This window comes from Patiria miniata, unplaced genomic scaffold, assembly GCF_015706575.1.
Source record: "Patiria miniata isolate m_02_andy unplaced genomic scaffold, ASM1570657v1 HiC_scaffold_7, whole genome shotgun sequence".
Classification (NCBI taxonomy): Eukaryota; Metazoa; Echinodermata; class Asteroidea; order Valvatida; family Asterinidae; genus Patiria; species Patiria miniata.
In genome coordinates this window covers 36,573,278-36,587,753 of record NW_024037074.1, presented here as the reverse complement: position 1 = coordinate 36,587,753, position 14,476 = coordinate 36,573,278, and the positions used below count along the sequence as shown (strand labels likewise).

The following is a 14,476-nucleotide window of genomic DNA, read 5'->3' as shown; positions in this document are numbered from 1 at the left end:
TAGTTAAGTGTCTTGCCCAAGGGCACAGACACCATATTCCTGGCAGGGTTCGAACCCACGCACCACCGTTCATGTGTCAAACACCGTAACCACCGGACCATGGCATTCTACAATTAATCAATGACATAAAGATTCATGCGACATGACACTTAAACATTCATTAGTATTCATGAATATTCATAAATATATATGAATATTGATCACAGGTGACCTGATGGGACCCACCCTGTCCAACCTGGACAGTTTGCTGCGCGTGCCCACGGGTTGCGGAGAGCAGAACATGCTGGGTCTGGTGCCCAACATCTTCGTCATGCAGTACCTGGAGAGCACTGAGCAAATCACCCCGGCCACCGCTGACAAGGTAGGCGCAGACTAAATCTGGCAACCACAGCTGCAAGATATGATTGAGGTGGTGCCATGCATACGTGCGTTGTGGCTACCTTGTTGATTAAATAGCAAATTAGGACTGCAAAGGAGGTTAAGTTACGTTCAATATTGTTACAAATTTAACAAATTTATATTGTTACAGTTTCCAGTGTGCAAAGTTTCAATTTCTTTATATTTCAACTTTCCATTCCTAGTTAAAAGACTCGCCCATATTGTGTCATTTTTTTAGAGCACATATCAATGAGTGGTTTAATTTTAAAACTTTGTGTTTCAAACTTTTTTGTGTTTTCATTGTGTATAGCTGAAGACAATTTTTGTATAGTAATTGAAAAATTCTGTTTTTTGAAATATGAAAATTGCACAGGATTTTGCAAAGAAAGTCAAGGGAAAAGGCTCAGTATAAATGTTAAAAAATGTTTTCCTAAGGACAGTTACACATTTATGAATTTATGTATTTGTGGTTGATTTTAGGCAAAAGCGAACATGAAGATCGGTTACCAGCGTGAGCTGAACTACCGCCGCGATGACAACTCCTACTCGGCGTTTGGCATGAGTGACCCGGAGGGCAGTACCTGGCTGACGGCCTTTGTGGTCCGCTCCTTCGCCCAGGCCAGCGAGTATATCTACATTGACCAGGCGGATCTGGATCGGAGCATTGTATGGTTGAGGGAACGGCAGAATGAGACGGGCTGCTTCCAGTCCATGGGCAAGCTGTGCCACAAGGCTATGTCGGTAAGTTTGGGGGTGGACTTGGTGTAATGAACTCTTTGGTTGTGTTGTCCGTACCTTTAAAGCCAGAGTCCATCATTTGCAGCTATCGAAAAAGTAACTGATATAGTAAGGGCACTAAACTCCCTGTGAAATTATTCTTTCTGGCAAGCTGTCATTTTGAAGAAATCAACAAAAGAAGGCCTTTGAAGTTCAAATTAGTAGTTTGTTTTATTATTCGGCGAAGCGCGCAAGTATTGGCACGACGCACACGCGCGCGCGGTTGCTATAATTCGTCAGATCAGTGCGCTACATCGCGTAGCTGCAATCGGCTCAGTGAGAACGTGTTTCGGACGCTGAATTCAGGCCCAATTTAAAACATGATTCAGCAACTTTTGATTTGAAATCGAGATCCTAGAATGTTGTTTTTGTCGAAATATAAAGCTAAAGCCAAAGTGAACCCAAAAATGTGCTCATTGAAAACATTTGTGAGAAAACTTTGCTCATTGGCTTACTGCCATGAATTGACACAACAACAAATCACCCCAAAAAAATTAATTACGACAGCAACATTTCAAAAATTCCAGCAACATTTGGTGCTGAAATGGTTGTAACATTGAGGTTTCTGCCTGAAATGTTTCTGCCTCAAAACAAAAAGGCACTAAAATACCCTTCAAAATGGCACAATGATAAAAAGGTTAAATAGGACAAGGAAGGTCATGATATTTTCAAGGATTGCATTAAACAAATTACATTGCATGGGCCCTTTTAAGTGGACAGAAAGCAAGTGAGATGTCTAGTGTGGAGATGAGAGTCTATGTAAGGTATACGAGTCCAAATTTGATATGACGGGAATAATAAATGGCTCTGTTTCAGTTTGGCCTACTCACGCAAGATCCATTGTGTGCATTCGTGAACTTGCTTGCACCAATTTTCATCATCTAACACCCGTTCGGACTTGCGTTCCTGAGTCGCACCAAATTGAATTGCTCCCTTGATTTGAATTATAAAGTACATGAAAATGTTGATGTTTGAAAAAACTTGGGGGAGATTACGTTGAAAGATGGACTCTTGCAGCTTGTTATTTTTTATTGCAGGGCGGAGTCAACAATGAGCTGACACTGACTGCGTACATTGTCATTACCATGCTTGAGGCGGGACTACCGCAATCTGTAAGTATCCACTCACCGAATGCAACAAAGTTAAATTCTAGTCAAATAGGTTTCTTATTTCACAGGCAAGCTAAGCATTTTGACTTGTGAACATGTGACATCCCATAAGGAATGATTCTGTGCTCACTGTTAGCGTAGAACATTTATGCTTAACCTGTAATCGGTGGAATGTTTGTTCTCAACGTGCAAGCACTAAGTACTGATCCTGGTCCCTAGAGCCATGAAATTGCGCCCTAAACTACCCTGTAATCTTTCTGTAGACAAATCCAGGAACATGATCACTGTACACTAATGAGGCCCCTTTAAATGGCTGAAGCATTGTGCAAGCTATAGTGCAAAGCTACTGCCCCATGACGGATAATCTAAACAATAGCCAACACAATGCTTTTGCCATTGAAGGGGGCCTTCAAGATAAAAGTGAAAGTGTGCCTGGATCGGCACATATGTAGACTTTTGATACATACAGTTATTATAGAATGTTGGCCAGTAGTGATGAATGGTAAAGTTCTATTACTGGATGACATTTTTAGTGATGGATACCATAGCTGTAAAACGGAATTTTCTGCTAAAGTTAGCAAATATTCCTTGCTTAGTAATAATCAGAGCCATGGAATGGACCGATCCAGTAAGCACCGCCCCATGGTGTTCTGACCAATCACAGCCGTGATTTATGTCCGACGTGCGTGCACTAAAGTCTGACATGCGTGCACGCGCGTATAATGCGTGCGGAAGGAAAATGCAGCTTGGCATTGGAGAGGAGCACGTGCTAATTTGCCCACGTGCGCACTGGGCGGAGCTTACTGGATCGGTCCATTGTGCCTTGGTGAAATGAGACATCTAATCGTTGTTTATCTAGGATCCTGCTGTGGCTGGTGGTCTGCGTTGCTTGGTCGACGGCATCCCCAGTCTGACTGACACCTACACCACCACCCAGATGGCATACGCCTTGGCCCTAGCCTCAAGTCCGGAACTCCCTACAGTCATGCAGAAACTGGAAGAAGCAGCTACAGAAGAAGGTAACCCTTCAAACTCTAACTTAAAGGGAAAATACAACATTTGCAAACATCAAAAATTAAAACTACCAAATCATTTTGAAATACCTTGCTGGACTGTTAGTGAATGACAGTGTAAAGCATCCTGTAAAATCATGGCACCTGGTATACTGTCATTTTCAAGAAAAGTGGTATTTTTGTATCAATTTCCAACGCTGATCGGCCGATCAGCGTTGGAAAACACTGGCTTTTTTTCAAATACTGGCCCCAATTGACCATCGCACTTGTTTGCAATCAATTACAAACCTATGAACGGGTACGAGCCAGCTAGACTGGTTCCCTGACCTTACAATTCCCCACTGTATGTAAACTGCTCTGTTTCTTCTTATATGGAGTCAGGGAACCAGACTACAGGAAAATGATTGTTTTTCTTGGTTTTTATATCATTTTCGAACCCAAAACCTCAAAAAAGTCAGTGTAACCATATTTGCTATATATTTCCAACCCCCCAATTCCATCCATTTCTGAAAATTGCAGCAAAAGCAAATGATGTATATTCCCTTTAAGTAAATCCTGTTTCAGACAGGCTGTTCAGGGTCAAGCGGCGACTCTTTGCTGAATATCAGACGACTATTTACTGTATGGTTGCATAAATACATATAACAGTCTCCGTGTTTCATGAAAGCAGGCACTGATCTCTTACTCGACAACAAGACTTTAGCTAGTGCTCGCCATCTGAATCAATTTGTGATCATCTTTGATTCTACATGATGCATGTCTAATATTCATACAGTGAAACCAGAAAAAAAATAGAAACAAAATTAGAGACAAAGTTGCAACGTATATTTGCAGCTTGCTTATATTATCTCAACAATATGTGATGCGATCAAGCTACATGAGTCGTTTGTCTGGAATTTTCATTTGGAGATACAGGCCAAAATAGGGCCACTTCATCACATCACTTCATCACATCTCTTGGTGTTCCGACTTCCATAATTTTTTAACTAAAGATGGTATCAGCATGCAGTTTTCACAGAAGTAATGCTGAGATTGTGCTCTTTTCAAATCTGTAATAAAAAAAATTTTGATCGGGGTCGACAAACAACTCATTTAGCTTGATCGCATCACATATTGGAAAGAATTTAAATTTGCCATGTATAACACATCTGGCTGGGATGTGGTAATCAATTTCAACTTCAAGTGTCGGTAATTTTAAACCATCAGATTTTTTTTGGCACTTTTTGGGAATGTACACTTATATTTCCTTGCCCAATATTTCCTTCAGACGGCACAAAGTACTGGAAATCCAACCGGCCCCAGTCCTCGGACAGCTACGGTTACTACGGCGTACCGGCCCAGGACATTGAGATGACAGGCTACGCACTGCTGGCCTACATGCAGCAGATGGAGGGCGGCGACGCTCTGATTGCCGGCAACCCCATCGCTCGCTGGATCGTCTCGCAGAGGAACTCGCAAGGAGGCTTCTCATCAACACAGGTACAGTATACTGTTAGTTATCCCACGAGCGCTAGTGGAAAACGGAATAATGTAGTGGCTTGTGTCCCACATGCCAGGAGGCCGAAGGCTGCGTAGTATGTGGGGGGGGGGGGGGGGTGGGTAGACACACTACATTTTCCGTGTTCAATGAGCGCAAGTGGGATATTAACAAATTTATCCTCAAACAAACTTGACGCACAGTAAAATTGGAGAGAGCAAATTGAAACGAGAAACCAAGCCTATTTTTGGTGTGCAGCGCGACAGTAATTACTTAGGGGTGCGCCCCAGTGTTTCTGGCAGTGGCTGCAGAAACACCGCAGCACCTTGTAAACCCTTATAAGGTGCTACATAATGGGTTTCATATTTCTCTTAGACTTCATTTACCCATCTTTAATAATAGACATAATTTCCAGCGCCTTGAATACCTAATTGTTGGTAGATACGTGTGCTATATAAGACTCCGCAATTATTATGTATTATTATTACTTACCCTGGTTCCCCGCTGCAGGATACCGTCATTGGCCTGCAGGCCCTGGCTTCCTACGCCGACTTGGCTTACACCGGCGGCGTCTCCATCCACCTGAAGGTCCGCACCCACCCCCAGCGAGTCAAGAACAGTTTCCGCGTCACCCCGCCCAACCGGCTGATCTTGCAGGAGATGACGCTGGACTCCAAGAACGTGCCGACCCGGATCAGCTTTGAGGGCAGGGGAATCGGGTGTGCCTTGTTGCAGGTGGGTTGAACCGATAGCAGGAATATGACTCATCCGATGTTGAAGTTCAGTTGTTTTCCCAAGTCCTTACAAAATACACTGAAATGTGGGCTTTGGTGCTGGTTTAGTACTTGAATGAGTAGCAACATCAGGGTTTGACATACATGGATATGCGAGAAATGTAGGGGTGTGCATTCAAGTGTAGTACAGGAACCGGCTACCAGATTGAAGAAAAAAACAAACACATGTACCGGGATACTCGTTCAAGAAACCCAGCCTAATATATGTATATAAATCTCAGAAGTAGCTGTTCAGATTGTTTATAAAGGTCCGCACGATAACACCACCACATGGGTGTGTCAATACAGCAAGATACAAGTCTGAACAGTGAGCTTTATAGCTTTACGGCGGAAACTGCAACTCTCGCGAGCGTCATAAACATGACTTATGTTTTGTTTTCCCATGTAGCCTGGTTTTCATTTGTTAAACCCCCACATAAATGAAATTTGAAACCTTCTTCTCCAAATACTTTGATTCTTACCCAAAAGCCCAAGTATTCCAACCCCTCTGTCAATATTGATGGTGTTTGATTCCCACTGTACATACTTGGGTCATTCTACAAATGGGGTCCACCTTTTCCTGTTCCTGTTAATGTACGATTTTTGTAAATTCTGGATACCAAAAATTACACTCGTGATGCAATACAATTAGACGAAATCAGAAAATCAAATACAAATAAATGCAATATGTTTTGTGTCTGGTTCTTGTGATGGTCATGACTACAAAACTGTATTGGACACAATTCATTGAGAGTAGGTTTAATATTTTTAAAGCATGTCTACCCTAACGTAAGAAAAGGACAAGAAAAGTGCTCTCATGTTCATTTGATTTTCTTAACGTCAGACTGCCGTGAGCTACAATGTGATTCCCAAGAAGCCAACAACGCCAGCCTTTACCATCTCCCATGAAGTGCGCGAAATCCAGAAAGCCAAGCGGTGCAGCCAGTATTCCATGCAAGTTTGCACAAGGTAAGCCTCAGAGTAAATGTGTACAATGAACAGTGTGGAGCGCTGTGGTGCAGTGATTGTGGGAAACATGGTGCTTGTGTTCTTGGGCTAGACACTTTACTGCATTTGCCTGTCTCCAACCCGGAGTGAAAATGAGCACCGTGAAACATGGCGCTTGTGTTCTTGGGCTAGACACTTTACTGCAGTTGCCTCTCTCCACCCAAGAATATCAGTGGGCACCTGTGAGGGTTTAAGAGACCAGATTTCTCTGATCTCGACATGCTGCAGAAAACTTGTCTCATGGCCAGATGAGCAGGGGTAATAATTGTGACACATTTTGAGACTACAAATAAAAATGAAGTTTGACTTGGGTATTTCTTTGTCATTCTTAATCCCCTACAAAACAACGATAAGAACAAATCATCCAATTTTTTCTCCAGCTATACTGGTGATGATGAAGTTTCCAACATGGCCCTCTTGAGAGTCAAGTTGCAGACCGGATTTATTCCAGTGAAATCCACCCTGACACCCGGCGGACTGAAGCGCCAGACCGAGGCCTTCAGAAGGGTGGAGGTGGACGGAAAGATGCTCAACTTCTACTTTGATGAGGTGAGTGTGGTCTGGTACCCTGTCTTCTGTAGCTATTATACAAAAGCAACATGGTTTGGGGGAAGTAGTTAGAAGTTACTGGTGTTAGTTGAAAAGTTTTGAAAGTTGGGGGGGGGGAGCATCAAAGGAAAAGTGGGGGAGGGGCAGGGGTTGTGGGAGGGGGGGGGCCTGGACCGCATTTGTTGCTGCGGGCACCCTTTCCCCTGTTTTTCTTTCGGGTGAATGTAAAACCAAACCATTGTGATCAAGAGATCAGTAGACCAGTTAGACATTTTTGTTAGATCATCCCTTTGATTTCCAGACACTCAATAATTGTTCTGCATTTTAGCTGACGGCTGAGGAGACCTGCATTGTGTTCAGCATTGAGAAGAGCATTGACGTGAAGGACATCAAGGATGGAGCAGTCACCATTATGGACTACTATGAGCAAAGTGAGCATTGTATTCAGAAATTTCCCTTCATATTAAAGGGAAAATACAACATTTGCTAACATCAAAAAACGAAATGATCAAATTATCACGAAAATACCTTACTGGATTGTTAGGAATGACAGTCTAAAGCATCCTGTAAAATAGTGGCTCCTGGTGTACTGACATTTTCAAGAAATATAGTATTTTTCTAACGCTGGTCAGCCGACCAGCGTTGGAGAAAACTGGCTTTTTTTTCAAAAACTGCTCCTAAATCTGCATATTTAGTTATTCCGCATTTTCTTTGCAATTGATTACACACCTGTGAAGACTACAAGCCTGCTTAACTGATTCTCTGACCTTACAATTCCCAAAGTCTATAGATTGCTCTGTTTCATCTTAAGTGGGGTCAGGGAACCAGACTACAAAAACATGATTGGTTTTCTTGGTTTTTCCAGCATCTACAAGCCCAAAACGTAAAACAAGTCAGTTTAAGAATACCTGCTATAGCATACTAATCCTTCAAATCCATTTATTTCTGAAAATTGCAGGGAAAGTAAATGTTGTACTTTCCCTTTAAAAGTCCAGTTTTGCGTTATCCATCCGGTGCCAGTATTGTAATACAGACCTTTCCTAGACTTCACACATTCTTAGTAATCAAACATTTTCAGAGAGAAAACATTTTGAAAATGTGATGCGATCAAGCTGAATGAGTCATTTGTCGACCCTGGTCAAGTTTTTTTGTACAGATTTGAAAAGAGCACAATTTCAGCATTACTGTTGTGAAAACCGCATGCTGATACCATCTTTAGTTCAAAAGTTAAGGAAGTCGGAACACCAAGAGATGTGATGAAGTGGCCCTATTTTTGGCCTGAATCTCCAAATGAAAATTCCCAACAAACGACTCATTTAGCTTGATCTCATCACAAATGTTGAGATCAACATTGAAGTTCAGAAAGTGGCAAAATTTGCAAACATCAAAAAACAAAACTACCAAGTTATCATGAAATACCTTACTGGATTGTTAGTGACTGCCAGTAGCTTCCTGTAAAAATCGTGGCATCTGGGGTGCTGACATTTTCAAGAAAAGTGGTATTTTGGTTTCAATTTCCAGGAAAAAAACCTGTCTTTTTACAAATACTGCTCCCAATTTATCATACTTAGTCCGCATTTTATTTGCAAGCGATTACACACCTATGAATGGGTACAAGCCAGCTAGACTGGTTCTCTGACCTTACAATTCCCCGACGTCTATAAACTGCTCTGTTTCATCTTAAAGCGGGGTCAGGCAACCAGACTACAAGAACATAATTATTTTTCTAAGTTTCTCCAGCATCTGCGAACCAAAAAATTCAAACAAGTCAGTGTAACATTTTTGCTATAAAATGCTAAACCCTAACTAAACCCATCCAGTTCTGAAAATTACAGCAAAAGCAAATGTTGTATATTCCCTTTAATTCAGAATTGTTCTTGTTTTGTCCTTGTCTAGTCTTGAATGTATTCTATTGTCGGCCTTGTAATGTTATGCTTATACAGACAGTAGCCTAGGCTTGAATGTTGTTTCAATCTTTGTTTTAATAAAGTTTCATTATTATTTAAAAAATGAACTTCTCCATGCTCATGATTTTCTATTTTCTTCTCCCTTTCCAAATGTCCACTTAGGTCTGTCCTTATCCGAGATGGTGAAACTACCCTGCCCCAAAGACCCCCTCTATCTGGACCCCACCTTTCAGGATGAGGACCCCCTGGAGCCCAAGGAACCCCAATACTCCTTGACCCCAGGAGACCATTCCAGCCCGAGCCCTTGGGTCCCTTCAGGGAAGGGAGCCCCCTGGGTCTGGGTGAAGGTGGCCCCATAGTCCCTGACGTGGAACTCGTTGTCAATCTGGATATCTCTAGTAAGTCTTTTTTTTATTTATTAAATTTTGGGGTTTTTCTTTTAACAAGCATTTGTCTGCCGCAGTGGTGTCTTAGGCCAAAAAAAAAAAGTCTCCGGTTTCTGGTATGCGCGCGCGTCGCCGTAGCCATGCGCGTCGGCAAAATGAAAAAGTTTTTTTTCAATGAAAGATGATGTCTCAAAACTGCCAAACTCACTGGTTTGACTGGAATTCTGCTGCTGCGCAATTTCAACGTGTTTTTAGATGGGGTTATGATCGAGAATAAGCTTTATGTGGCCTCTCTGGACTCTCATATATTTGCACTAAGTTTAGTCGGGCACCATTTGCAGTCATCAGCCGACATTTGAAGCAAAAAAGTCGGGTAAAAAAAAAAAAAAAGCCGCGTCGCCGCACCACTTTTTGGACAAGCTCCATACCAGAAACCGGAGACTTTTTTGGGGGGCCTTAGCTTTTAAGGTTTACAAAATCCTGGCTTGAGCTTCATGTCTGTTTTGCAGTTATTGCAGTCATTATTTGTATATTTGATACATGTGTCTTTTTGTTACCCTGCAGGTTTTAATCAATGCCCTGAGGGTCGAGTCTTTGCTGATGGTGTTAAGAAATGTATCAGTGAGTTAAATAGACTTGTCTCTTTTCCCCCCCCCCCCCCCTTGATTTTAAGATGTATTTATTAGGCTTCTGCACAATATGTGTTCACTGTTGTTTATTGTTAGAGCCAGTGGATATATTTTGTGTACACTTTGCATGTTAGGTTTATGAGAAGTACGCTCACTGGTAAAATTAAAGTAGATCTTGCTTTACTGTTTGCGTAGAACAGGCATCCAAGGAAAAATGTGAGATTGAAAACGTATAAAACCGCTGCATACTGCTTACTGACTGGATTGACCTGCAGTATACAGGGGTGTGAAATCTCAGCTTTAAAGCTGATTTCAGCTTTTTTTTGTTTTGGATTTCAGATTTTTTTCAGCTTTTTCCCTCACTTGCTGTGTACAACAGTATAGGACATTTCCAAAGTTCAGCTTCTTTACATCTTTTTTCAGCTATTTTTAGCTATTTGTATAAGTGGTCACTCACACCCCTGAGTATACAAAACCAAAAAATTAGATGGCCTGAAGTTTCGATCCTGGCAGGATTATTGATCAGAGAAATTGTTTTGGTAGTGAATTGAACTTGGCTCTTAAAACTGCTCAGAAATTACACTGGAGCCTACATTCAGAGCTACAGGTGTGTCCAATATGCATACTCTATAGACCAAAGCCACAATTCGCTCTTTTCACGCTCCGCCATTGGGCATGCACAGCCTCTATCTGGCAAATTTATACAATAAAAATAGCCGGTTCAGTGATCTGAACCCCGACACGGGAATCACTGAACCGGCTATAGTTATTGTGTATAGTTGCCAGATCGAGGCTCTGCATGCCCATGGCGGAAGTGTGAAAAGAGCGAATGATGTCATGCTTTGTTTACATGTACGCTTTGTTATGAAAGCCAGTTGGGAACGAGATCCGCCAAGTTCCCATTAGGAAAGCGCACAAAGCGCGACGTCATTATATCTTGGGTGTATTGGTCATAGCCCTTAAAGTTTCTGGCAACTTTATTTTAACTAACAGCTCCTGTTGGCGATGCATGCCAAGACGGCACAAGGTGCGATGAGGGATACACTTGTGTTGACACCGACGCAGGAACCCAGTGTGTCGGTATGTATATTTGTGACAAGGAACATGGTTAAGTTTCTGAACTAGGTGGCCGTTAAAATTGCAACACATGAGGGGAAATGTGAAACCATTGCAAAAGTATTACAAAACGGATTTTAAATCCTATCCATCACAAGCCATTCACCAGTCTGTCATAAGTCAAGTGACTGGGGGGGGGGGGGGGGAGGGGGGTAGCGATGACAACAAGAGTACCTTTTTGACGGTTTTGTTTGTGTAGCCTGATGCTGAAGGACTTGTTTTTGACTAGTGATGACTTATAATTGCTCAATTAAAAATCTGTTATGAAAAACTGAGAAACAGATGTATGTGCTGATACAGTACTCATTAGCCTAACCCTCCTATGGAAACATGCATTGTGAGCCTGGTTATTACTTGGGTCAATATTGGTCAAGACCCCCATTGGTTTGTACACAGTCGGCCAGGAGGTGAGGAAGAAAATTTTGACCATTGGTGACCTCTTAAGCAAGAGGAGGATTAGTGTATGTGCTGATACCGTACTCGCGAGTAAATATTGACTTATGAGTGCTGAATTCCTGTGTACAGTTTTCATGACATAGAATTTGCATATAACTATTTGCAAATTTACCTCTCTTGAAAAACATTCTCTTGGAAAGACAGTACAGCAGACATGTTACTTTCCAGAATTTTAATTGATTCACTACTCAATCATGAGTCAATCACGAGTCAATCACGAGTCAATCATGAGTCGGTCATCAGTCAATCACGAGTCAATCATGAGTCAATGAGTCAATCATGAGTCACAAGTGTCACAGGTCAAATCACGGATCTCATAAGTCAATCATAATTCAATCATCGGTCACTTTTAAGTCAATCACAAGTCAATAATAAGCCAATAATAATACTCTGAAGTCAATCATAAGTCATTCAAGTCAATCACAAGTTAATCACAAGTCATCACATATCAGTCATAATCATAAGTCAATCAGTCAATCACAAGTCAACCATGAGTCAACTACGAGTCAATCATGAGTCAACCACGAGTCAATCATGAGTCAATCACGAGTCAATCATGAGTCAATCACGAGTCTATTACGAGTCAACCACGAGTCAACCACGAGTCAATTACGAGTCAATCACAAGTCTATCAAGAGTCATTTACAAGTCAATCACCAGCCAATCACATGTCTATCACAAGTCAACTATGAGTCAGCCACGAGTCAATCATGAGTCAATCACGAGTCAATCACAAGTCAATCACGAGCCAACCATGATTCAATCACGAGTCAGTCACGAGTCGTTCACAAGTCAATCACCAGCCAATCACAATTCCATCACAAGTCCGTCACCAGTCAATCATAAGCCAATCACTAGCCAATAACAAGTGACCTAGTTTGTCACATGACACAACAGTAGATGACTTGCGATTAAAAGCTGTGATCACAGCACTGAAGTTTCATTATTGGTGTTTTAAACCAAAGCATTTGAATATTTTCCTTTTCTAATTTAGTGATTTACAATGCATTGAAACAAATTCTGTTACCACTGCAGATTTGGATGAATGTGCCAAGTATCGCGATATCTGCAAGGGAGATTTAATCTGTACCAACATGGACGGGAGCTACATCTGTGCTCAGTTGGTTTGCCTAGAAGGCTACAAAATCTCTGCCGACGGACACTGTGAAGGTAAAGGGTTCTGCTGCATGTAAAATAAATAAACACCATTCCAAATCTTTCTGCAGTTTCAGTAGATGGTGCTTTTTAATCACTTCCGACAGCCCTTTAGGGAGGGACACACCATATGCGTAGTGGTTCGTGCGCGTATTGCGCAAAGTACACATGATTTTTTTTATATTCTGAATGTGCCCAGACCTGTTGCGTCTACGCGGGAGTGCTGGGCGCCTTCGACAATGTGTTCGAATGTCCCTCCCAGTGCTTTCCCCAACTCCCTCTTTGTCACCATTGAGGGGGTACTTGTGCACAGCTTCCAGAGACTATTTCGGATTTCGGATTTAGTCTCGTCCACGCCACACCATGGGGGACAACATGTGCATAACGACTGTGATTGGTCAAGGCATTATAGGGCATCAATTGCAGCCCTTGGGGAAGCGTGCTTGGTGAATATATTGTGCAGCGTTTGTCTTTATGTCTAGGGTAGTTGTTTGAATTTTTTTTTCTTCAAAACTTGGTCCTGTTTGGCTTTGGCCTGTCTTAATTCATATCTGGGACCACTTCTGGACAAGTTACAAGTAAAATCATTCACTGTTTTCCCGAAAAAAGCACTGCATCTGTCCTGGACATGTTCCGTGGAATTCTGGGGTTTTTTTTAGCAACTGCCTGACTCGCTGATACTGATAACTTAATTGCGGGCAGATTGCAAGGAAGTTGTTCAGGATCCTGCAACTTATACACGACACCATGTCCGCAACTTGTCCGGAAATTGTCCCGGATGTCAATGGAGATGGACCATTGAAGACACTGGGACTTCTGGCTTGATTTCAAGTCAAAATTTGAAACAAAAATTCCCATGTTATCGGTAGATCTGAACGAGTGCGACACGCCGGATATCTGCGGCCCGTTTGGCGCTTGCGCCAACACCGAGGGGAGCTTTACTTGCCTGAGGTTGCAAGTGGAATGTATCGATGGCTTTAGGATGACTCCAGACTTGCAATGTGAAGGTGCGTAAAACTAATCACAGACCGGGAGCAAGTTCTAACAAAGACCATTGCTTGACTACTGATCTGTGATGTAACTAATGCCTGAGGAATAAGAGTAACATGCGAGCATCTCCCGTCAAATGATGGTGAAAACGTTGTCCTGAAACAATAATAATATAAAATCACTTTTATAACAACAACAATCCTTTTTTTTCTTCAAAATTTGAGAATTTTTTTTTTCTTCAAAATTTAAGAATACTTTTTGTTTCAAAATTTAAGAATACTTTTTTTTCTTCAAAATGCCCCCCCCCCCCCCGTACTGCCCACATGGAGACATCCAAAAAGTTGTTTTATTTTTTGTGCATGTACACCGGGCAAATATCTTTACATCTTCAAAAAAGCTGGACTTATTCTATTTTGAGGGGGTGGGCCAGGACAGTTGGCACAGAATGACTCTTCTATACACTTGTGATAACTACGTGTACTCTACAAACTTATTCATGAAAGCCAGATTTTGGAGGAAAAAAACCTTCCAAGACCGATTTCCATTGCTGTTGCCAAATTATTCAATTGTATACCCATGTTGTCTTGCCAACAGATATAGATGAGTGCGCTGAAAACCCAGACATCTGCGGACCTGGTAACTTATGTGCTAACAGCATGGGCAGCTACGCCTGCGTTATTGTCGACTGTGGCGTCGGCTACTTCAAAGATGTGGACGGAAGCTGTGGCGGTAAGATTGCCCACTTAAAGCTAT

The 14,476-nt window shown here is 42.0% G+C and overlaps 1 protein-coding gene across 1 annotated transcript in view; it reads left to right on the top strand.

Annotated features, from left to right (window-relative positions):
* Positions 1–14,476, top strand: part of LOC119744654 — an 81,979-nt gene that overhangs the window by 33,186 nt on the left and 34,317 nt on the right. The window contains 16 exon segments of the mRNA XM_038220713.1: positions 207–361; positions 859–1,119; positions 2,193–2,267; positions 3,124–3,283; positions 4,545–4,756; positions 5,265–5,489; positions 6,372–6,496; positions 6,916–7,084; positions 7,413–7,515; positions 9,154–9,252; positions 9,255–9,389; positions 9,942–9,998; positions 11,000–11,086; positions 12,614–12,748; positions 13,603–13,740; positions 14,318–14,452. Coding sequence (XP_038076641.1) covers positions 207–361; positions 859–1,119; positions 2,193–2,267; positions 3,124–3,283; positions 4,545–4,756; positions 5,265–5,489; positions 6,372–6,496; positions 6,916–7,084; positions 7,413–7,515; positions 9,154–9,252; positions 9,255–9,389; positions 9,942–9,998; positions 11,000–11,086; positions 12,614–12,748; positions 13,603–13,740; positions 14,318–14,452 — 2,271 coding nt within the window.